We start from the raw sequence: 24,504 nt of genomic DNA on the forward strand, positions 1-24,504 counted from the left end.
GAGTTTTACTAAAACCTTATCACAATATTTAAATGTTATATGCTACAATTGAAACTCTTCATCAAATACCTTCAACCATACACAACGGAAATTTTTTCATTCATACTTTCTTCTTTATCATTTTACATGAGTCTAGGTGCAATCTTTAGCTTAATTAGTTTTTATGAACACCCATTTTAGGCAAGGGGAAAAAAAAAAAGATAACAAAAGGTATATATCATCAAATTTTTTATTAGATAAATTATAAGTTTCGAAGATTTAAACCCAGAAAATCAATGTTCTCTAGGTAACAAATAAAACACCTTATATTACCATTCGAACTTTCTAACAATTAATATCATTTAAAACTCAAAATACATGTAGAAAATTTTTGAAATGTTAAAATTTAGAGAGAGTATTTTAGCCACTATATAATGGAATATTTTAGAATCATAAGCTTTCATTAAGGTTTAATTGTGAGAATAATAATATGACATATTTTCACTTTTCCAAAATATTAAGGAAGAAATTGCTTGATTTTAAAGTTTAAGGAAAAATTGTGAACTACCCCAAACATAAAGGATGAAAAGTATTTTAAATCCTAAGTTTTTGTTTTTGTTTTGTTTTGTTTTTTTTTTTGGTGTGTGTGTGTGTGTGTAAAACTATGTGTTTTTACTTAAAATAGTGCACAAAGAAAAAAATACAAAAATTCAACCCAAGAAAATTGTATATGAAATAGTGAATTTTGGCTCAACAAAAATTGACTATAAAAAAAATATTCTAGAAACACAAAGAATGACACAACATTTTTATAATACCTTTACAACTTTGTATATTGTACTTTGACTTGTAAAAAATTGACATTTCAGCAGTTGTGAAAATATTGTGACGACAACAAGATGTCTTAATATTTTCACAAGAGAAATGCTATGTTCATAACATTTTCATTACAAATCATAAGTAGTAAGTTGTTACGGGTTATTATTGGTGGGTAAAAAAGTAATTTAATTAGTAAGTTTAAATTAGAATAGCAATTTACCACTTAAGATTTGTTATAAAAATATTGTGAATGTAGCACTTTTTTTTCTTCTTCACAATACCTTTATTTTTTAGTTGTAGTTGGTTCCTAGATGATATTTTATTATTTTATAGGAATTAACATCTCAACAATTGTGAAAATATTGTGATAATTTATTGCGTTAATATTTTATTATTATTATATAAGCAAGTTCAACAGAGGCAATATTAACAAACCAAAGTATTGTGTAGCAAGTACCATTTAAAAAAAAAGAATTGAAAAAATAAAGTACTGTAGCGATAGTACTATAACACTAACTCATTGGCTCTTTTTATATATAGATAATTATTATTAATTTTTTAACTTGGGTTTACTAATTATGGTTCGACATTGGTCACTTTAGTCCAATTCGGTCTAGTTTAGTTCATTTGGTCTATATCGGTCCAATTTGATTATTTTGGTCACTTCAAAAATGAATAATATCAATAAAAAAAAGTTAAAATTATATATTTATAAAAAAAAGAGATATCTTTCTCAAAAAAAGAAAAAAAAAGAGAGATAAAAATTACTTTTAGAAATGGTTTAATTTTTAAAGAAAACAAATCATATACATAAATTGTAAACAATAATGGCTATATCATGTCTAGAAATAATTATATATATATATATTATTTTTTTTCCACCCTATACGTGGGTGTGCGAATGGTTATATATAAAGGCCAAAATGGAAATAAAAAGGGAAGAGGCTAAAAATGGACCCCAGCATATACAACTAAGAGACAGCTAAGATTAAAAAAAAAAAAAAAAAAAAAAAAAAAAGCTGACAGCAGCAAGCAAGCAATTAGATTAGTGGGTGTGGGTGTGTCTTTAAGTGTCGGCAAGCATTTAGGTAGAAAATTTGAAAGAGAAGGGTTGGGGGTATATATGTAAAATCCTGAAGAAGAAAAACAAAAATAAAAAATTAAAAAGAGGGTTGTAGGTTGTTGATAATTAGAGAGATTAGTAAAATTATGGAAGAGGATAGAGTAGAGAGAGAGGTTGGGGTTCTTTTCAGCAGAAAAAAAAGAGTTACTTTCATTCTTCTAGAATGGGGCTTTGCTTTAAAATCAAAACTAGTAGCAGCAGCAGTAGTAGTAGTAGTTAAACAATGGATTGAGAGTTAAACAGGATTTTTATATATTTATTTCTTGTTTGCGCATTGTTCATGTGTTGTAACCAGTAAAGATGAGAATAGAGAGAGGTTAAGAAGTTAAGAGTTAGACGGAGTGTCGTTGTCGATTAGTGGAGGGGTCAGTGTCATCAAACCATATAAATTTAATCAAAAGCAACCCTAAAATCACATGATATATGAATCAGAATCATATAATAATAAGAATGACATAATTATTGACTACCACCGTCACCCACCCACCACACCCGAAAATATACGACTACTAGTCCTGCTAACAATAATATTCTTCCTATATTGTACTATTATTAATTATTAAAATATTATGTAAATAGATTCTCAAAAAAAAAAAAACTAATTAAATACCCAAACCCAACCCATTACAACATTATTATTATTATTTGCATGACCTCTCACCTTCCCATTCCCAGTAGGCAGTACTTTCCCACAAATACACACTACAGATACAGTACACACACTGTCACACTGTTGTGTTGTGTTGGGTTCCTTTCCTTCTTAGAGACTCCAACAGTTCCAACCAAAGCAGCATTTTACTTAGCGTGATATATAGTCATATAATTGTTATTTCTTTTTCTTTACTTTTTGTTTCTCTCTCTCTCTTCTCTTCTTCTCCACATTTCTCTCTCACTCTCTCTCTCTTTCTAGTACTACACCTATTCCCTTCTATCTATCTATCTATCTATCTCCAATTACGCAGTCTCACTCTCAGATCTACCCATCTCTTTGGGTGGAGGAGCTGATTGATTTCGATAAGATCTCGATCTCGATCTCGAAAGGAAATGAGCATGTACGGAAGGGATCCATGGGGTGGTCCCCTTGAGATTAACGCTGCTGACTCTGCCACCGACGATGACCGCAGCCGAAACCTTCAGGACTTCGACAGGGCTGCTCTCTCTCGCCCTCTGGACGAGACCCAGCAGAGCTGGCTGCTTGGCCCCGGCGAGCAGAAGAAGAAGAAGTACGTCGATCTCGGCTGTATCATTGTTAGTCGCAAGATCTTCGTCTGGACTGTCGGTACCCTTGTCGTCTCCGCCTTCTTGGCCGGTTTCATCACCCTCATCGTCAAGACTGTCCCACGCCACCGACACGCCCATCCTCCTCCTGACAACTATACCCTTGCTCTTCATAAGGCTCTCATGTTCTTCAATGCTCAAAAATGTAAGCGCCCCCCCCCCCCCCCCCCCCTTTCTCTCTACAACTCCCCTTTCTTCTTTTTTTAATGTTACTCTTTCTTCTACTACTCAAACCAGTCCACCCTCTTCTTCACTCTTGTTTTCTTTGCTTCCTCTGACTCTGACCCCTTTCCCTTTTTTAATTATCAACCTTCACAATACAATTACTACATCAGACATCAGACATAGATACATACTTTATTTATTAATTCAAATTATTCAATTACTCTATTTTTATGTACATTAATCACAGAAAAAAAGAGACTTTGATTAAGTCTTTCCTTCACATGCCCCATTAATTAAAAACACACACACAAAGCAATAATTTTGTTTCTTTTGCATAGCCCAATCAAATCTGTATACTAAATATGTTCTGTTAGCAGTTATGTTTTTTATTTTATTTTTTTTTTTTTTAAGATTTAAGTAGCAACAATGGTAAAAATATCAAAAGTAAAAAAACCTCAAATCCTTCTTAGAGAATTTTTATTACTGTCCCCATTAGTGATCCAAATGCAAAGATCCTTCATTTCTTAAGGGTTTTAACTTGATAATTGCAGCTGGGAAACTCCCAAAGCACAATAATGTATCATGGAGGGGTAATTCCTGTCTAAATGATGGCAAAGGCCAATCCGGAACATTTTACAAGGATCTAGTGGGTGGCTATTATGACGCTGGAGATGCTATCAAGTTCAACTTTCCTCAATCCTTTGCCATCACCATGTTGAGCTGGAGTGTTATTGAATACAGACAAAAATATGAAGATGCTGGAGAGCTCACCCATGTTAAAGAAATTATTAAGTGGGGAACTGATTATTTTCTCAAGACATTCAATAGTACTGCAGATACCATTACTACCCTTGTTGCGCAGGTATATAGTATACTACACTATGTTATTAATTCTTTGCTCATTGCATTTAACTATATAATTACTGCTTATTATGCCTTATGCTTTGTGACCTTTGTCTGAACCTGCTACTCTACATTTCTGTATATCTAGGAGGAACCAAGGTGTTTTTTTTTTTTCTCGATATTATGGGTTAGATCCCATCATTATTGAATTTACTTTTTCAAAGCATTTAGGAACTTGTATATTACTCTCTAGATGTTTTTTTTTTTTTTTGCCAGGTGCCATGATTAAGCCATGTGATATGTTATCAAACTATCGTTAAAGTTGTCTTTGGATCTCCTGTGAAGTAGGCAATTAAATGTATTAATTTGTCCCCTTTTTTGATAGGTCGGGTCGGGGGATACTTCTGGAGGGAGTACAGCTTCTAATGATCATTATTGCTGGATGCGTCCTGAGGACATTGATTACAAACGACCTGTAATGACATGTTCCAGCTGCTCAGATCTTGGTGCAGAAATGGCTGCTGCTCTCGCTGCTGCATCTATTGTTTTCAAAGAGAACAAGGCCTACTCACAGAAACTTGTCCATGGAGCCAGAACACTCTTTAAGTTTTCAAGAGATCAGAGGGGCAGATACAGCGCTGGTGGTTCTGAAGCTGCTACATTCTATAATTCTACTATTTACTGGGATGAGTTTGTATGGGGTGGAGCTTGGTTGTACTATGCAACTGGGAATTCTTCCTATCTTCAGCTTGCCACTGCACCTGGTCTAGCCAGACATGCCGGAGCTTTTTGGGGAGGCCCTGATTATGGTGTGCTTAGCTGGGACAACAAGCTTGCTGGGGCTCAGGTAATTTTTAATTATAGATGTGTTTGGATGTCAGAGGGAATATCCATAATTGGTTTCATTGTACTATCTTCAAATGGTACTGTTTAAGTGTTTATGTTAATTAAGCTATTATTAAGTCCTAGTACTTTGTTCTCAAGTATTGGCCCCATGTTTTTAGTGCTATAAAGCTTTTCTGGTTGTATATCCCATATACATACTTTAACCATGTTTCTTGCGTAATGTATATGTTTATGCGTATACATATTTGTTTCTTGATTTCCTGTTTGTTTCTACAGCTTATAATTGTGTTTTTATCAAAGATACTAATCCATACATGTTTGGTTTTGTATGTGAACACAGGCCACATTGTTGTTTTCCCTAACTGCAGACCTTTCAGTACACATAAACTGGATTTAAAAAAAAAATATATATATATATATATTTTTAAAGATGAATTTTAAATCTTCATTATCTCAAATTTCTCTGAAGAGGTACTTCTACATGATGTTATGCTGATAATGTCTGATTATGATAATTTTATTTGTATGTTTTGAAAACCAGCTTGACTATTTTTTGATTTTGAAATTGCAATGATATTGTTGCACTGTTTGTGGACGCCCAGTGATGTATAAGCACATTGGATTAAGAACTTTACAACCTTAGTTACTTTTGATTTTGCTAGCCGTATGTGGATCATTTCTGACATAAGCTTGTTATCTTGTGTTAGGTGCTTCTAAGCCGTTTGCGGTTGTTCTTAAGCCCTGGCTATCCATATGAGGAAATTTTAAGAACATTCCACAATCAGACTAGCATCGTAATGTGCTCATACCTTCCAATTTTCACTAGCTTCAATAGAACCAAAGGTATGCATCGTAATCTGCTCATACTTCCTTGATCTTACATCTGGGTAGTGGACTCTATTGGTCTTATTTTGTTCTATATCTAGTTTAATGTATGTATGGGGATGTCGCTCTGATTTCGGTGACCTCTTGCAGGTGGCTTGATTCAATTGAACCATGGAAGGCCTCAACCTCTTCAGTATGTAGTCAATGCAGCCTTTTTAGCTACGCTGTACAGTGATTATCTTGAGGCTGCAGATACACCTGGATGGTACTGTGGACCCAATTTCTATTCAACTGAGGTCTTGCGTGATTTTGCCAAAACACAGGTATGTGATGTTGTAATCCCTTCAGCACGGCAGTCTAGGGGACTTGAGTCTGCTCACATGATAATACATTACTGCCAATACATGATGGCAAATAACTCCATCTTTTACTGTGATGTTCTGGCAGATTGATTACATCCTCGGCAAAAATCCTCGGAAGATGAGCTACATTGTGGGTTTTGGTAATCATTATCCAAAACACGTCCACCATAGAGGTGCATCTATCCCTAAGAATAAGATCAAGTATAACTGTAAAGGAGGATGGAAATGGAGGGACACTTCAAAGCCAAACCCAAATACACTTGTTGGAGCTATGGCTGCTGGCCCTGACAAGCATGACGGTTTCCATGATGTGCGTACAAACTACAATTACACCGAACCAACCCTTGCTGGTAATGCTGGTTTAGTTGCTGCACTTGTGGCTTTGTCAGGTGACAGGACTACTGGGATTGATAAGAACACCATTTTCTCTTCGGTTCCTCCCATGTTTCCAACTCCACCACCACCTCCAGCACCTTGGAAACCATGAGAGGCTGTGTCGGTGCTCATCTTTTTTGTGAAGTATGCTGTATGACTTACGAATAGATGATTTTGGTGGAAGTAATAGTTTTTTTGGAATTTGTGTCACCTTCAAGGTAAAAAGTAAATGCAAAGATGAGGAAGGAGATGCGCATAAGAAAGCAAAGGACAGACTTCCTAAAAATGGACTGGGGCCTGGTTGGGGGACTAAAGACCGGCATTGAGAATTGATGATCACTAATGTTTATGAATGTCTTTGTTTTGGGTTGTGATATATGTAGTATATATGTATGAAACCATCATGTATTCTTTAAACACAAGAAGTTGACAGTTTGAGATTTGTTGACAAATAAATTTTCACTTGGAAGTCCCACGATTACCTTGTAGCTTTCTTCTTTTTTATTGCTTTTTCGGATTTATTTTTGAAAATTTTCATGTAGTATTCTTTCTATGTTGTGTTGTTGCATGGTGTATATGGATTTAGGGGGTGTTTGGTTGTGTTGTTTAAACAACAATTTTCGTTGTTTAAACATCACAATATGTATTTCCACAACACTTTTTCACCTGTATGTATTTCTACAACACTTAAACAACGTTATTAGAATAATATTAGATATTGAAAAGCCATTCTAAATGTGGTGAATTAATTTCTCTGTATACTGTAACCGTATGGATTGATTCAATGGGACTTGCTTGCGTTACTATAGTTTCCAAACCTTGGTACTTTGTTAACAACCAAGCTTTGCTTCAACAATGCTCCGATTAAATTGGGGGGAGACAAGGTCAAAAGTTTGACAACGGTCATAGTCATTTTCCCAGCGTTCTAGCTTATAGATTTTCTTTTGGTGATTTTTATTTTTATTTTTTTGTGGAGAAATTGGCATCCTCGTTTGCCTGTGTTTTCACTGGCGATAGATGTACATATTTCCCAAAACTGGGATAGGATAGTTGTAGAGCTTTAGGTCAACAGTACTATAAAGTTCTTAGCTTTGCCATATGCTGGCTGACAATAACAGGATAGATTCGTCAGTGCTGTTAGATGAACATCTCAAGTAATTCTTTTCAGGAAAATTGTTATTCTACGTTGTTCAACTGGCTCTTCGCTTTTAGTAGGAGGGATAGAAGTTAAGAATTTAAGGCAAGAACCTCATTGCTACTTGTCCTCTTTTCCATGCATGGTAGATTCTGTGCGTTACTTAAAATGTTCACCATTAAATAATCTGATTTTGTCATCATCTGTCTTCTCCATTACATATTCTTTTCTTTGCCCCCACACCACAGCCATCTGTGATCTGTCTTATATATACAAACTTCACCGCATTATCACGTTGTCAACTGCATTACCAAGATATGGAAGCGGAATTCAACAGCTCCTTAGAGTATACACCCACATGGATAGTAGCCATTGTCTGCTCCGTCATTGTTTTAATATCTTTATGTGCTGAGCGTGGCCTTCATCGACTTGGAAAGGTATTCAAACTCTTCTGTCACAACCTAGTAACATCATTATTATAATGCATATATAGTAATGTAGTACCTCTTTAATTTGCTGGCCTTCTCTATATTCGTGGATTGATCTTTCTTTGGCTTTTGGCAGGAAAATACCCGGCCAAATTTCTCTCTCATTTCTAGGCTTTGGAATTCTAGTCTGACTTGCTTTATTCATGTCAAATTTGATTGAACTTGCTCAAATTCTACTAAAATTGTTGGTTGCATTCTGACCCAATAAAGTTGTTTCTGTATTCCTTTCTTCTTCTTGTTCTCCAGAGTTAGCTTTTGATTCACTATTGAAGTTAGAAATTCAGCTGCTTCACTGATCCAGTTTTGACTTTACAATGATAGCCCTCATTGAGATTTTTATCAAACATAAGTTTTATTATTAGTTCTAAATTAAATAAGCATAAGATGAGATGGTCTTTTTGACAAAATCGAGAGATTTTTTTTTTAAAAATAGTTTTATATATAAATATATATATATATATATATATATATTTTTTTTAATATGGTATTATGCACTGCACCTCTTAATGATAACTTTACAGGAAAAAATTGCTGTGTGCTTGTTCCAAAAAACAGGTTCTCAAGAACATTTCTTTTTAAAACACAACTGCACTGGCCCTTTAACATTTTTTTTCTCTGATTATGGAAACGAACTTTATTTTATTGAATGATTTTATAATGAATATTTTTTGATGCATAGTGGGGAGTCTTTTAAGTATTTTGCTGCTTGTTGCATTGGTTTGCATTTCAGTTACTGGAGCGTAATGGTCAAGATAAACTATATGAAGCGTTAACAAAATTAAAGGAAGGTTTGCTCCTCTTTCCCTCTCTCTCTCACTTTATTAAGAGTAATTAAAGCCAAGTTTGCAATCTTAGTCATCTTTCACTTTATGATTAATTTTGCCTTGCAAATTCACCATGCCTAAATTTTTACATTATTTGCAAAGTCTAATCAATGTGCTACTGATTTTGTTGTTGTTGCAGAACTGATGCTTTTAGGGTTCATTTCCCTTCTATTAACGGTCTTTCAAGGTTTCATAAGTCGCATATGCATACCAACTCATCTTTCATCTACCATGCTTCCATGCAAGAGGGGCGCTGTTTCCTCCAATGGTTCTGAACATTACTCTAATCTAGCTACTAACAATCGGCGACAGCTTTTGTCTGAAGATACTAATTCAGGGCACTGCCATGAGGTATATCATAGTCCTGTAATTTTAACTGATTTTTTATACATTAGCCTTTTATTATTATTATTATTATTATTATTATTATTATTATTATTATCACTTCTTAGACTTATCGTAATTAAATTGCTGCCCTATATATAAATGACCATGAACAAGTAATGAAAATGTGATACATACATACAGACATATAATAATAATAAAAAAATAAAGAATATGTACCCCTTCGCTGCAAGTACACATGATTACAGGTGTAGCCATACAATGGGGGTCTGGGAAAATTTCGGATTACTCCACCTAGTCATTAGAGAATACAGTAAAGATACATGGATAGGTAGCTAACTAATAAAAGGAAGGGAAAATGATACTTATAGATGGAAAAGGTATGGGATCTTCCACCCCAAACAAACATTTGTATATGCTATCTATTGAAGATGATATTCAATTGATTTTTTGTTACATAATTGGTTCTCTCTCTCTCAGGGGAAGGTTCCATTGTTATCATTGGAAGCATTGCATCAACTACACATTTTCATCTTTGTATTGGCAGTTGTTCATGTGATCTTCTGTGTCTCTACAATGTTCCTTGGAGGAGTTAGGGTAATATATTGATGCCTCTAACTGTTGATTCCATTGAAAATGTATATATGTTTTGGGTTAGATTTTCAGTTAAGAAGTTTTTTACACCATTTATGCTTTTGTTGATGGAAATTGGATAAATAAGTGTTTCATAATTTATATAGTTTTTCTTCTACATATGTAGATACGCCAATGGAAGGTCTGGGAGGATTCAATTAGGCAAGAAATTTCAGAAAGGGGTAACATGAACAAGAATTTTTAAAAAGTCCCTGAATGGTCTTTGACGTTTTTGGTTTGTTTAGGATGCATGAATGAGTTCTTAATATTTTGTGCAGATCCAACAAAGATCACTCTTGCTCATGAGCACAATGAGTTCTTGAAACAACGCGCACAAGGATATTGGAGAAAGGCAGCAGTCGTAAGTTGGATGGTGAGTTTGAACCTATCTATGCAATAATTAAATTCTCAAATTATCAGTCTTAAGGTAACTGTAATTGTTTTCCTTTCATTAAGTGGATGAACTCAAAGCTTATCTCATGCACTTCAAAATATCCCTAAATTAGTCATAAATATCTCCATTTATGCAAAAAGTTAATAGTTTTTAAAAAAAAAAAATTTTTTTTTTTGAAGAAGAGGGAGTTTTATTAATATTTTTAGGAGCGTTTGTTCAAAATTAGCAGACCATGGGGCATTCCTTAGGGGTAATTCTTCCATGTTGCTTGATTGCTCTCTTCCTCTCTTTGTCAATCTATCTACACATCTGTTAGCTTCATGGTTTATGTGATGTCAATGGATGGTCTAGTCTAGCTTCACGATTCATGCAGTCACAAACCAAAACAGAATTATCTGGTGCCAAAACATAATGGATTGTTATTCTTCATGAATTACAGTTACATTTCTATTACATAATTAAACACAAAGGTACCTTTCAAATGCACACAAAGGTAGGCAACGAGCAACAAGCTGATGCATACACAATGAGCAATGTTGTAAAGAGTATTACAGATCTCTACATGTATGGCAAAAATGCCTAAAAAGACAATTAAAAAAAAGAAAGAAAGAAAAAAGGACAGTGTTGTGCATAAATGAAGAACAACTCAACTAGATTTTGTGCATGTCTTTGTAAACAATAGGGCTCAACTACACCTAATGAAACAAGGGCAATTCCAATTATTTAATTATTCATAATAAATCCATCATATTGCACATAACAGTGTATTGTTTCTGTTTGAGTTTAAAGTACTGCTCTATGACTTTGCATGCAATTATGTGTGTTTATAAAATGGTTGAAAACATTTTTTCCTATATGTTTTACTGGTATGAAGGCTTATATCCAATGTGGTGACACCCAGATTTTTATATTTATTGGTAGATATCATTCTTCAAACAGTTTCGTGGTTCTGTTACCAAGTCAGACTACGCTGCACTGCGACTAGGATTCATCAAGGTTAGGTTTGCATCATTTCTATGTACCAAATTATGCGTATCTATTTTGTTTCATATGCCATTTACCCTTGTTTTCTCCTTGCAGGAGCACTGCCCACAAAATACTACATTTGATTTTCACAAATACATGGTGCGGACACTTGAAGTTGATTTCAAAAAAGTTGTTGGCATAAGGTAAAACTCAAAGAGAGGTTTAAATTTAATTATTGAATTATTTTCCAAGATTCAATTTGACTTTTTAGATAAACGTTGTCAACTGTAGCTGGTACCTATGGCTGTTTGTTGTGGTTTTCTTGCTACTGAATGTGGCAGGTAATTTCCAAATCTTGATTGATTCACCTCATTTCATAATTGGAATTTCATATCTTACTTGCGTCTGAAATGAACATGCAGGGTGGCACTCGTATTTTTGGTTGTCCTTTTTGCCAGTGATTGTAAGTGGCTTTGTTGTTTCCAAGTGAAAATTAATTGTCTTTGTTTATGGAATGACATTTTTGGACTTATTCTTGAGTTGGTTGGAGTGACAGCTGCTACTTTTTGTGGGTGCTAAGTTAGAACACATAATCACCCGTTTGGCTCATGAAGCACAAGCACAACAGGAACAGGTAACAGAGATGACCATAGACAATCATGAAGTGCATAATGTTGTGGAGAAGAACGCAAAAGACCTTGCAGGAACTAGAGTGAAGCCTTCAGATAAACACTTTTGGTTTAGTAGGCCTGCCCTTGTTCTCGACTTAATTCACTTCATTTTGTTTCAGAATTCATTTGAGATTGCATTCTTCTTCTGGATCTTGGTGAGTTAGCTAAATGGTACATAATCAATTTCAAAAGCATATATGCAACCACATTCTTACGTAATCAAATATACTACTATGCAGTGCACATATGGATTCAATTCATGCATCATGGAGAAACCAGGATTCATTATCACAAGACTTGTTATGGGGTAATACTTTGGGGAGAGAATATGGAACATATTATCTTAGCGAGCCTGTGTGCCTCCCATCATTCACATGCTCAATTAATATTTTCCTTATGCAGTGTGGTTGTTCAAGTGCTATGCAGTTATTGCACCATGCCTTTGTATGCTCTTGTGACCCAGGTTAGATAATATAAAGAATCACAGATACGCTTCTTTGTTGGAATCATATCTAAGCTTCACCTAACACCTGAACTTATCACTCATTTCTCTATGTACTTTTTAAATACTTGCTTGACTGCTTGAAGATGGGTAGCGCATTCAAAAGGGGCATGTTTGAAGAGCATGTTGCATCAACAATAGCACAATGGGCAGAGATGAGTCATTGGGGAAAAAAGAAGCACGGAGTCGGAACAACAGGGGACCAAACTGTAGAAAGTCAAATACAGATGCAAAAAATGGCTAAAGAATCACCCCAAAATGGTCAAATTTCAGAACAAGCAATTGTTGTGATTGAAGAAACTAGCACATCAATAACAGAGCTTCCTTCGTTAGGACAACTGCCTTCTACATCATTTTAACTTTCTTCAAAGGTATCAAGGACATTAGATTGTTTCTTCTCTTCCATGAAAAAGGATGTAGCTTTTCAACAATAAAAGAAATCAAGTTTGCTCTGATACCATTTACCATGACCCAAGGAAAGTGCTAGCCACACTTAAGACCCAAAATGACCAATCAAGTGGCAATTGGAATTCATCGTAATTACTTATAACCTAAGATTCACTTATTAAACATCCAAAGTGAGATTCCCCTCTTGGCTTTGTCTCATTGTCTATTTCTTAATTATTCAATTCGGTCCAACACATGCCCAGACAACACACTCAAAAAATCAAATTTGCACAATTTGGGGTATCACAAATGCTAGTAAAAATAAAACTACTGCAAATAATTGAGGAAAATCAGCATCAAAAAAATAAAAATAAAAATGAAAACGAAACATCTATAATGTTCTATATGGTTTTATAAGTTCCTGTTGCTAACACGAACTGACTAGAAATACAAGTATACAACAGCAAGTGAAATAAATGGTCCAGAGTTCAAACACTCAGTACTGTTTCAGCTGACTCTCTAACCCGACATTTATACAATATACTGTTTAACATGGATCATCAATACCATACACAGAATCAGTTAAGCTGCAAAACCATCTACCCGGTAAAGTAAACCCTGAAATGGATCATAGTTGAAAGCTGTGATCAGCTATAGGCACAAGCCGAATAGATACATTTTTAGCCTACAAAGTTAAAAGGGGCCATATTTTTGTTAAATAAGCATCAAAGCTGCACCATTTGTGTATTTGTTTGTGCACAACATAATGCAAAATTAAAAATCCATATGAAACAAAACATCATAGTGCTTAAGGTCTAGGACAGTGATGTAATTACCGTCAAACTACCTGAACAAGCAGAAGTTAATTCTCATATTCACAGATGGTAACTAAGAACATGCATAAGAAACTGACAAGCTAGAAGTGTCTAGCATTTCTTATATGACATAACCAATCATTTTTTTTCCCTCCTATTTTGGGACCAAGGCTTGGTTGTTATTATTGTTGTTGCGTGTACAGTTTTTGTGCTTACAAAGATAAACCCTGTGGTCCCAAAAAAATAGAGTTACAAGGATCAAGAAAATCTGAACCTGCCCTCTTAGTAAATCCCAATATTTACAGTACTATTCTATTCGTAAAGAATCCAGGCTATAAAGAAACGGATGAGAAATAAAGCTACTTAGGTCTTTCAAGAGGGAGCTTCCCCATCTCGAGATTGCCAAGGTCAGAGGGAGAGGCATCTACCCCACTAGTCTCAGCCTTTTTAATATCATCTAAAGCTCTTTTTGCGTACACAGTGAATGCAATTGTGGTAATGACAGCAATAATGAAGGAGATAATGTTGTATATGATTTCCACTGTAGTCAGGTGCAGGCTTCCATAATTTGCATCTGCGAATGTCCTTATTAACCGACCACTGCACATAAGTACAGCCAACATAATTTAATTACCAATCAAAAGACAGTCTTCTTTTTTATTACAGCTTCATCCATCAACTGAATGACAGGAAGAGGAAAATCTATTCTGTTTTCATATTTTATTTTCTTAGAGCAATGATCACAGCAAAATAATCATATTAGGAATATAGAGCACAAACCTGTAGATATAAAGGAAAGCTTCAGGGACCATTCCGGCAACTGATCCACATAAGTAGGGCCAAAACCTCATACTTGTTACCACAATGGCATAGTTGAAAATTGTGTAGGGAAAAGGTGAAACCCTAAAGAGAGCTACCACTTTGAATTGATGGAACCAGCTTCCTTCTCCAGCAAGTCTAATCATTTCAGCTTTATTGGGCCATCTCTTTAACCATTGCTGCACAAGTAAGAAGAAAATATGAAGGACAAATAAATAAAATAAGGCTAAAATGCAATTTTCTATTAAACCCTCTTTGTTTGGGATCTCTTCTAGATCAATAATTTGATTATGAAAACTCACAATTTACACTCAAGTATTACAACAATGTTCATATGCCCTTCCATCAACATCTGCTAGAATTTTGCCATTATCCCACCCAAAAGCAATGTCATTTTGGACAAGAAAAAAAAAAAAAAAAAAAAAAAAAAAAACCCATTTTTTAAGCAAGTCAATGGCAAAAATGTGACAAACCATAAGGGGCACATTGAAATTATTGTTATAGGGTATAATTGAAGTTTTGGAAATTTGAGGGACTAATTTAGAAACAACCCCCAAACTTAGAGGGTGTAAAATGCAATTTAGCCTAAAAACAATTGCCCACTTCATTAAATTATCTTAAGCTAAAACCAAGAAAGAAACTTACATGAATGCGATCACGGAATAATAGTCCAATCAAATAGGGAAGGATCATCCCAATGGTTGTTCCAACCATGATTATAACGAATCCAAGGCCATATCCAAAAATCATTCCAGATAACCACATTGAAGGGCCAGAAGGGATTAAGAACACAGGGAAAAAAGCCAGAGAAGCAACAAGCACGAGGGCAAGAACGGGACGGCCAAAGGCAGTGGCTTCCCACTGCATGAGAGGGATGAGAACCTACAATGAAAATGATAAATCTTTAGGATAAAAATTAAGCAAAATGTAGAGTCTCCACATCGCAAAAGTACTTCATAAGGGGTAAAGTTTTGTTATTTTTTAAATATATCCTCTCTTGTTTATATAGAACAGAGCATGATCGACAAAAGATACTTGCCTACATGGCAAGGTTGAAACTAGAAACAGGGCATCTGAAAATTTTCATGGAAGCTAAATCAGTATGTAGTAAATTTGCAGATTATGGTGATGTCTCAATGCCAAAATATCAGCTCAACTGCTCAAAACTTATGCAAGAGTAGAGATCCTTTTAATGCCCGTTTTAAATTTATCCCTCTGCATTGTTCCTTTCTACAAGTCTATTTACAGAATATAGCAATTTTAAGATGAATTATATGTAAGTTAAGATTGACTAGGATGGAACTAATAGATTGGTGTGGCTACCAGCACCAAAGCATGGATTTCAAGTAAAAAGTTATTATAGAGTTCAAAGGATAGGGGTGAGGGAGCTACCCCTTTTTCTTGGAGAAAATTTGGAAAGTTAGAGTTCTACCTAGAGCCGCTTTCTTTACATGGACTGCAAAACTAGGTAAAATATATACATACATACACATATATATGTGTGTGTGTGTGTGTGACCATCGTGAGCACGATGTTCATTTCATTCAATAAAAGTCTTATTACCTATCAAAATAAAAAAGTGTTTGCGTGCATTGATAAGTAGGGTAATTATTAGTTCACACACCTTGTTGCATGCATAATTTATTTTTTGAATTGAAATTGTCATTTGAAGTCACAATTTTAGTTCAAAAACTAAAATGTGTGTACACTGTGTAACAAGAAATGTGTAATAGACACTGCCCTAGATAAGTAATACTAGGGAAAATATTGACAATGTATAATTTGAAAAAAGAGGGAGACAATAGCTGCAGATTGGTGCTATATGTGTAAATTCAATGGGGAGTCCTTAATTCATCTTCTTCTTCATTGTCCTATTGCTAAGGAGTTGTGGAACTTACTATCATGTTAGTTTGGTGTCACTTGGGTCATGTCCAATTCAGTAATTGATATGTTGGCTTCTTGGAAAGGGAACTTGGGCAAGCTCAATAATGGAGAATTTGGATGATAGCTCTGTCATGTCTTGTGTGGTATACTTGGAAAGAGTGGAATACATAGTTCCAAAAGAAAAGAGTTATCTATTCTCAAGACATTAAAAGAGTGGACTTCCAATTCCTTCAATTTTTCACAATTAGCATTTTGGACTTTGTAGATGACTTGTTTTTTTAGATCTTAATCTCTTCTTTCTTCAGTCCCTTTGATGCAGGACAAATTATGGATTTGTCTACGTTTAGTTGTGGTGGGTTTAGGGTAAGAAAGAAGAAGAATTAGAGAGAGTTTAGGGTAAGAAGGAGAAGAATTAGAAAGAAGTTAGGGCTGTTTAGGGGCTGTGTGAACAGTAACCGTGAACGGTAACCCCAGAAAAAAAGAAGAGAAAATAAAGAAAAGAGAGAAAGAGAAAGAAACAACAAAGGCCAATGTGCCTATTGCTCAAAACACCCAATTTTATTAATCAACTCATTCTACCCCTTCAATACATTGAGCACCCTATATATATATATATATATATATATATATATATATAAAGACTCTTACTTGTACTAGTAGTATTAGGATTCCTAATAGTACAAGAACTACTATTTAACCCTAATAAATTAAACCAAAGCCCATAAATAAAGACCCATAATTAAATAAGACTCATTAATAAAACCCATAGTACAAGGACTACTATTTAACCCTAATAAATTAAACCAAAGCCCATATATAAAGACCCATAATTAAATAAGACTCATTAATAAAACCCATGGCCTATAACTATGGCCCATACCCAACAATTGTAAAATTACTAAAATACCCTTGACTCAAGAATAACCAAATAATATATAAAAACTTAATTAACTACCATGGACACTTATTCTTGGGCTTTGCCTTAGCCTTAGGCTTCCAAAGAGAATATCCTTTCTTTAACCATGTTATGATTCCGCCATCAACTCTCCCCCTCTAAAAATAGCTTGACTCCGTCGAGTTAGGAGCTGGACCAAGAATGCCATCAGAAGGCACAATTTTCCGAATAAGGAGGGTACTCTTCTTTAACTTTAAGTTTGGCATGTCTCTTGCACACGTGAGAGTGTACTTCTTGTTGCCTTCAACAAAAGAATAAGTATTGGCACGTCCAGCATGGTGGGCATCGCAATCCCATATCCATGGCTGACCCAAAATTATGTGACAAGGCTTAAGGGGCAGCACATCACACATAACAGTCTCCTTAAGCTTGCCAATTTCAAAGGTGACTAGGCACTGCTTATCAAACTTCAACTTTGTGTTTGTGACCCATGCAACATAATAAGGATTCAGGAGTGGCTCTACTTTTAATCCCAATTTCTGCACTGCATCCTCAGATATTGCATTAATACAACTCCCAGTGTCAATTACCAAAGAACATATTTGTTTCTTGCAATTAACTTGAGTTTGAAAAACCTTTCCCCTATGATAGCAATCTTCATTCACTTGAACATCTTGGTTAAATGCTGTAAGAAGTGGACGAATGATGCCTAGCATACCCTCATCATTAAGATCTAAGTCGTCAAAGTTCAGTATACCCACATCAGACAGATCTGGGTCTTCAACATTCTACTTCAGGTTAGCATTGAGAGGTTCACAAATCTCTTCTTGAATTTTGAGTTGCTTGGATCCCATGATTGCCTTTGGACTAGGACTATCCTTTTCAAGCATAGCAACTAGTTTTGAAGGGCATTGAAAAGACATATGGCCAAAACCTCCACAATTAAAGCACTTTGCTGTAGAATTAGAACTACTCCCTTGTGATGTAGAAGTATTAGAACGAACATTCTTGTTTGGTTGATAAGAATTACATTTGATACTTATCAATAGACTTCTCCAAATTAACATCCACAAATGTTCTCTCACCTCTAATATTGCTTGCCACTGGAGCTCTCATTAAGGCCTTCTTTTAATCTCCTCTTCCATTTGGTATTCAATTTGAATTGCATCTGCCATGGTATAAAGCCGACTTGCAGCCAAACCCAAAGAAATATTAGGATTCAAACCTTGGCGATACATAGAAATCATCACATCTTCATTCCATGGGAATCCCGATCTCATAGCCAAGCCATAGAATTTGTTGGTATATTCTTCAATTGAATAACTTCCTTGCACCAACTGTGTAAATTGTAAGTGGGCTCGCTGCTTGTAATTAGGTGGTATAAAGTAACGAGTCATAGCACTTCGCATGCCTTCCCACGATCGAATGGCAATATAGTGAGTTTGTTGGTACTTTTCCCACCATATTCTAGCTGTCCCTTTGAGTTTAGCTTCCGCAAAAAAGAGTTTTCGCTCTGCACTTAAGCTATACCATCTGAAAAAGCTTTCAATACTATGTAGCCAATCAAAGAACACCTCTGGATTGCCCTCCCCATAAAAATCACTAACTTCTAGTTTAACACCTCTATCCACATCCATTAATCGAGGCTCCCCATAAGAACGGACCGATGATGGATTGTAAGGCTGATTCCCTTCCATATAACCAGCACCTTGAAGAGGAAAAACAATATTGGGTTGTGTTTGCTGTGGGTGCACCTGACTAGTGCTTGGAACAAAGGAATTTGTGGAAGAAAAAGGCATTGAACTTGAGGGGAATACAGGGGCTGTACTTGGACCTGATTTGGGGAACTTGGGGTCTTGATCAAAGGTGGTTTCAGCAGAAAATTTGCTAAGAACGATTGCAGACAGCTTATTGAATTCACCTCTCATGGAGGATAAGTCTTCCAATTTTGTCTCAATGGAATTCACCTTCTCACATAACAGATTAAAAGTCTTCTTTGTGCCTTTGTAATCTTGAGAAAAAGCTTTGAATTGAGACTCTAATTCTGCGTTAGTCACCATTATTATTATTATTATTATTTTTAATGAACTCTGTCAAGCAGTTGCCTGAAGAAGATTTTCACAAAGAACTTGTGGTAGGATTTTCGCTCTAATACCAAATTGATGCAGGACAAGTTACGGATTTGTCTACGTTTAGTTGTGGTGGGTTTAGGGTAAGAAAGAAGAAGAACTAGAGAGAAGTTAGGGCTGTTTAGGGGGCCAACATGCATATTGCTCAAAACACTCAATTTTATTAATCCACTCATTCTACCCCTTCAATACATTGAGCACCCTATATATATATAAAGACTCTTGTACTAGCAGTATTAGGATTCCTAATAGTACAAGGACTACTATTTAACCCTAATAAATTAAACCCAAGCCCATACATAAAGACCCATGATTAAATAAGACTCATTAATAAAACCCATGGCCTATAACTATGGCCCATACCCAACAATTGTAAAATTACTAAAACACCCTTGACTCAAGAATAACCAAATGAAATATAAAAACTTAATTAACTACCATGGACACTCATTCTTGGGCTTTTCCTTAACCTTAGGCTTCCAAAGAGAATATCCTCTCTTTAACCATGTTATGATTCCGCCATCACCCTTTTGTTTTCGTTGCCATGCTTTGGTATACACCTTGTGTACTATGATAATGCTATATTTTGCACTTTTTTATTTAAAAAAAAAAAAAATTCTGTTGCAAATTTTAAAAACTATATTTACAGATAAATTTGATTTTTGAGTTTTAATTAAAAAAATTATTTTTTATTTATTTATTTAAAAAAAAAACAACATGGTGATGAGTGATGATCAAGGGCACAAAGTGATGAGATCAAACATTAGGTCATTTCCATTGAGATTCTTTACTGCATTGAATTTAACATGGTACATTATGCTGTCTTAGTCATACATATTATTGCCAGTTGTTAACAACATTAGAGCAGTGAGATTATCAGAATACTGAGAAGTTGTCAAAATTCTTCGAAGAAAATCCAAATTAAACTATCACTTTTATCATAAAATGCCTCAAGAGATATTTGCTGAATTGGAGTGTCAGCACAGGTATGTATTATCAGTATCAACTCCCCCCCCCCCCCCCCCCCCCCGACCCCTGTGGCCGCTCTCACCCAATAAAATAGATTTAAAAAAATATAGATTAAAACAGTTGCAGTACAAACAAATTTAAATAAAAAAAATAAAATTGAGAATAAGAAGTACCTTCTGGAAAATAAATGGAACTCCCCATTTCCAGGAAATGAAAAGAAATATTATCACTACCATGCACCATAAAAAGGCCTTGATCCACCACATGAAAGATTTAGTCCTAGCTTCAGCTTGAGGTTGTAAGATATCAGTTTCCACTGAATGCAGTTCATTTGATATGACCAGTCTTGTATATTCACTGTTCTCTCTCACATGATGCCCAGAGTTTGCATGTTTTGCTAACTCAACAGACGAGCTTGTCATCTTTATCAAGAACTCAGAAGGCTAAGAAATTAAAAAAATAAATAAATAAATAGGGGGAAGCATAAGTGTCATAATAAACAAATGAAAGTACTTGCAAATTAGTCATGTAAAAAGCACAAAAGTTTCACAAGGGGTTAAGAATCCTGAATGATTCATGTCAGGGAATGTGGGAAGTGGAATACTCAAACATCATCTTGTTGAAAACTATATGTATGTAACACCATTTCACATCACATGCAATGTTAGATCATTTTTAAACAGACAAGTCTTTGTTTCCAACTTTAAACTATACTTTTCATATCACTGTTTATGTGAAAGGTGGTGGCAAAGTGTGAATACATAAAACATGTGAAGGATCTGGTAGGAAACTAATCGATTTCCCAATCGGTCACAATCTAATTACCAGTAAAGTAAATGAAAAAACAGAGACAAGAGTAAGCTTATTATCTCAATTCACCATGTAGATGTAGTACTGATGAAAAGGCCAAAGGTAAGATAGTAGTAATTGAAGGTTTAATTAAATCCATAGAGAAGATAAGATCAAGTAGCACTGTATGACTAAAAATAAAGCAGTCTGAGTAACAGCCACAGGTAAGACAGTAAGTAGTATTTGCTTAAAAGGGAGTTTTATACTTATATGATTAATTAAATTCCTTGGAACAACAAACAAAGTAGATAGATGCAGATTAGGTTTGGGAGTGTAAGAAGGGCATGGTGATGGTGATAGACACTACAGTAATTGGCAAAAATTTATGTATATACAATGGATTTTCATTGGAAAAGAAGAGAGAATTGAAAGGGAAAAGAGGGTTGTAGGTGGGTCATTTAGGGTAATTTGTAAGCATTTTGATAATTGAAGGGGGAAAAGAGAGAGGGAAAAAAAGTAATGCAAGATCTAAAATTATTGCATTAGAAAGAGATAGCTGCAGTATGTATAGTGGTGGTGATTATAATGCAGAAAACGTAATGAATTTTATCCTAAAATCCTAATCCTCCGAACGGCCAAAGTAGCGTTGTGTTCCAAATGATAATAAGTAAGTAAGTAATAATGGGTGGGTTGTTTTATTAAAGGAAGGAAGGAATGAATGAACTCCAACGTCGTCTACAACTTCAACTCCTAGTATTTAATTTATTTATAGATTAGTGTTATGTGTTTTGTTGCTGCTAAGAATAGAAACAAGACTAACAAATACTAGCTGACTCAAAATCTTAAAAAAAAAAAAAAAAAAAAAGAATAAAAAGAATTTTACCTTGGAAATAGGATTCCCAACGGAGAAAGAGGAGTTGGTGGAGGAGGTCTGCCGCTGGGGTTCCGCCACCAAATTGAGTTGAGTATGAGGAGTATTAGGGGTGTAGAAGTAGAACAGGTGGTTGTGTTGCCTTGCAATTTGCAAACAGAACTTTGAATCAAACTTCAACAACCAAAACCAAACCAACCGATAACCAATTTCTTTTCTTTCCTTTCCTTTCCTTTTTTTCTGTCTCTCTTTTGTCCCTCCCTGCCCGTTTCATTCTCCGCGTGCCCCCACGCCCACCCAACCTGACCCTTTCACGTTTTCCTCTTTTTATTTCTTTTCTTTTTTATTTATTAGTATTTTATTTATTTTTTAATAACATTAACATTTATTATTTATTTATTTTTAAATATCATTTGAATTTTATTAGTTTCATAAATAAAAAAACTAATAAAACGCGGAATTGGAACTCCATTTTTTTTTTTTTTAATTTCATAAATAAAAAACTTTACCCTAACTAAAACTCACATTTCTCTTCTTTATTATTATTATTTTATGGACAAAACTTAAGTACAATACCTTAGGTTCTTCTCTTAAGATTCAGCCATGTGATTATTTAGCTAAAAAATACATTTTTATCTCATAAGAAAAAATTCACATGGCTGAATCTTTAAGAGGAGAACCTAAGAAACAGTACTTAAATATTATACATAAGTCTTGTCATATATATATGGGGTAATTACACTAAACCCACCTGTGGTTTGACCCGAAATTATTTTGCTTACCCGTGGTTTAAAAAGTGTTACTTTACCCACTTGAGGTTTGTTCCGTTTATTTTCCGTAACCTACCTCTGTTAAAATCAAGGGTAAATAAGTATTTTTGCTTAAATTTTATGTCTCTCTCCTCTAAAAACAAAAAATAGCACAAAAATGTAAGAGAAACAAGATCAAAAGGGAGGGTTTTGAAACCTTCCTTGGATCTTTCAAAAAAAGAAAAATCCACCTCTTGTAATGGTTGCCACTTCCCCGGAAGCTAGCGCTGAGGACAACGATCCCAACCCCTTTAGATCCAAGTTCATTTGAACCCACCTCTACTCCCCAATACCGGATTTGGACGAGGGTTTGATATTTCTTTCTATATTGAAGTGGCTAGGCGTGGTCTCCAACTTCACAGCAGTATGGCTAGCATAAATTCTTGGGCTTTTCCTATTACGTGGGAGATTAAAATCCCAAAAATCCAAACTTTCTTTTCCTTTTTCTATAGGGAAAACTCCAAAATTTCTTGTATCATAACCTCTTTGCTTCACTGTGTTTTAATGGGATGGTTTTTCTTTTTGCCCATAGAGACAAAGCCTCGAGTTTTCTGCAAAGTACAACAACTATGAATTGTCTTCTCCATTAGGTCATAAGGTCATGAACAAACCACTCCCTGCGCTTCTTCATTCAAGACATAGCGTATTGTTCGGTTGATTGAAGGGCAATATTGTATTGTTCAGTTATTTGTGTAGGTTGATCTGGGTTTTATTTTTTTGGGTATGTTCTTCATGTTCAAGATTTATGTGAATTAAGAGAGAAACCAATACCACTTTTTGATCTTGTTTCTCTTGCATTTTTGTGCTATTTTTTTTTTTTTTGGGAGGAGAGAGACATAAAATTTGAGCAAAAATACCCAGTTACCCCTGATTTTAACATAAGTGGGTTACAAAAAACAAGCGGAACATACCTCAGGTGGGTAAAGTGACACTTTTTAAACCATGAGTAGGCAAAGTGATTTCGGGCTAAACCACGGGTGGGTTTAATGTAATTACCCATATATATATATATATATATATATATATATATATATGTATTAGCCTTAAAGGTTTTTTTAAGGTTAAAGTATTTACCCCCAAATTACTTCCCCAAACCCCCCCCCCTAAAAAAAATCCCAAAATTATTATTAATTAAAGTTTTAATAGTATAACTGTCTTTTTTTTTCTTTTCTTTTTTTTTGTTGTTGATACAATATAATTGCCTTTCTAATCTTTTATATAGTTGTCTTGTTTTGGTCAAATTAGTATCCACTTCTCCCGTTATTTTTTTTCCACAAAAACTACGATCAATTTTTTGTATATTTAGTTGGCTTAATGAGACAATATTCCCTTCCTTTTAAAATTGATTTTTTTTTTTTTTGAAAATATAGATATAATAGTATTTCAAACTTATGACAATAAGTTTTATGATAATTGCACTTTATTAACAAAACAAGAGAAAATATCATTCTCAAAAAAACAAAACAAGACATCTATTGATACATATATATTTTTTAGAAAAAGACATCCATTGATATTTGGCGTACAATCCTTTGAATCAAAAATATTTTATTTTAAGATAAGA

General features: G+C 34.6%; 3 protein-coding genes across 4 annotated transcripts; 2 read left to right on the plus strand and 1 right to left on the minus strand.

The window, feature by feature from the left end:
• Positions 1-2,618: 2,618 nt before the first annotated feature.
• LOC126716139 (endoglucanase 25-like) lies at positions 2,619-7,103 on the plus strand. Its single transcript, XM_050417169.1, has 6 exons — positions 2,619-3,344; positions 3,916-4,226; positions 4,593-5,054; positions 5,761-5,896; positions 6,029-6,201; positions 6,326-7,103. The coding sequence occupies exons 1-6, from the start codon at positions 2,966-2,968 to the stop codon at positions 6,725-6,727; spliced, it is 1,863 nt and encodes a 620-aa protein (XP_050273126.1). The 5' UTR covers positions 2,619-2,965; the 3' UTR covers positions 6,728-7,103.
• An 877-nt stretch (positions 7,104-7,980) lies between these two features.
• On the plus strand, positions 7,981-13,041 carry LOC126716140 (MLO-like protein 13). The gene is made up of 14 exons (XM_050417170.1): positions 7,981-8,187; positions 8,969-9,026; positions 9,202-9,413; positions 9,888-10,004; positions 10,168-10,222; positions 10,319-10,413; positions 11,356-11,430; positions 11,515-11,603; positions 11,692-11,741; positions 11,823-11,863; positions 11,957-12,226; positions 12,311-12,378; positions 12,474-12,534; positions 12,660-13,041. Exons 1-14 carry the CDS (start codon positions 8,068-8,070, stop codon positions 12,930-12,932), a joined length of 1,584 nt encoding a protein of 527 aa, XP_050273127.1. The 5' UTR covers positions 7,981-8,067; the 3' UTR covers positions 12,933-13,041.
• Positions 13,042-13,300: 259 nt separating this feature from the next.
• On the minus strand, positions 13,301-22,423 carry LOC126716141 (uncharacterized). Of its 2 annotated transcripts, none has more exons than XM_050417172.1 (5): positions 22,144-22,423; positions 20,645-20,914; positions 15,240-15,476; positions 14,556-14,773; positions 13,301-13,578 (listed from the first exon to the last, which is right to left on the minus strand). In XM_050417172.1, exons 2-5 carry the CDS (start codon positions 20,891-20,893, stop codon positions 13,560-13,562), a joined length of 723 nt encoding a protein of 240 aa, XP_050273129.1. In that variant the 5' UTR covers positions 20,894-20,914; positions 22,144-22,423; the 3' UTR covers positions 13,301-13,559. The 2 variants fall into 2 exon arrangements, with proteins under 2 accessions (XP_050273129.1, XP_050273128.1); XM_050417171.1 differs by lacking the exon at positions 13,301-13,578 and adding an exon at positions 13,867-14,375 and having other exon boundaries at positions 22,144-22,421.
• Positions 22,424-24,504: the final 2,081 nt, after the last annotated feature.

Source organism: Quercus robur, chromosome 2 (genome assembly GCF_932294415.1).
Source record: "Quercus robur chromosome 2, dhQueRobu3.1, whole genome shotgun sequence".
NCBI classification, from domain to species: domain Eukaryota; kingdom Viridiplantae; phylum Streptophyta; class Magnoliopsida; order Fagales; family Fagaceae; genus Quercus; species Quercus robur.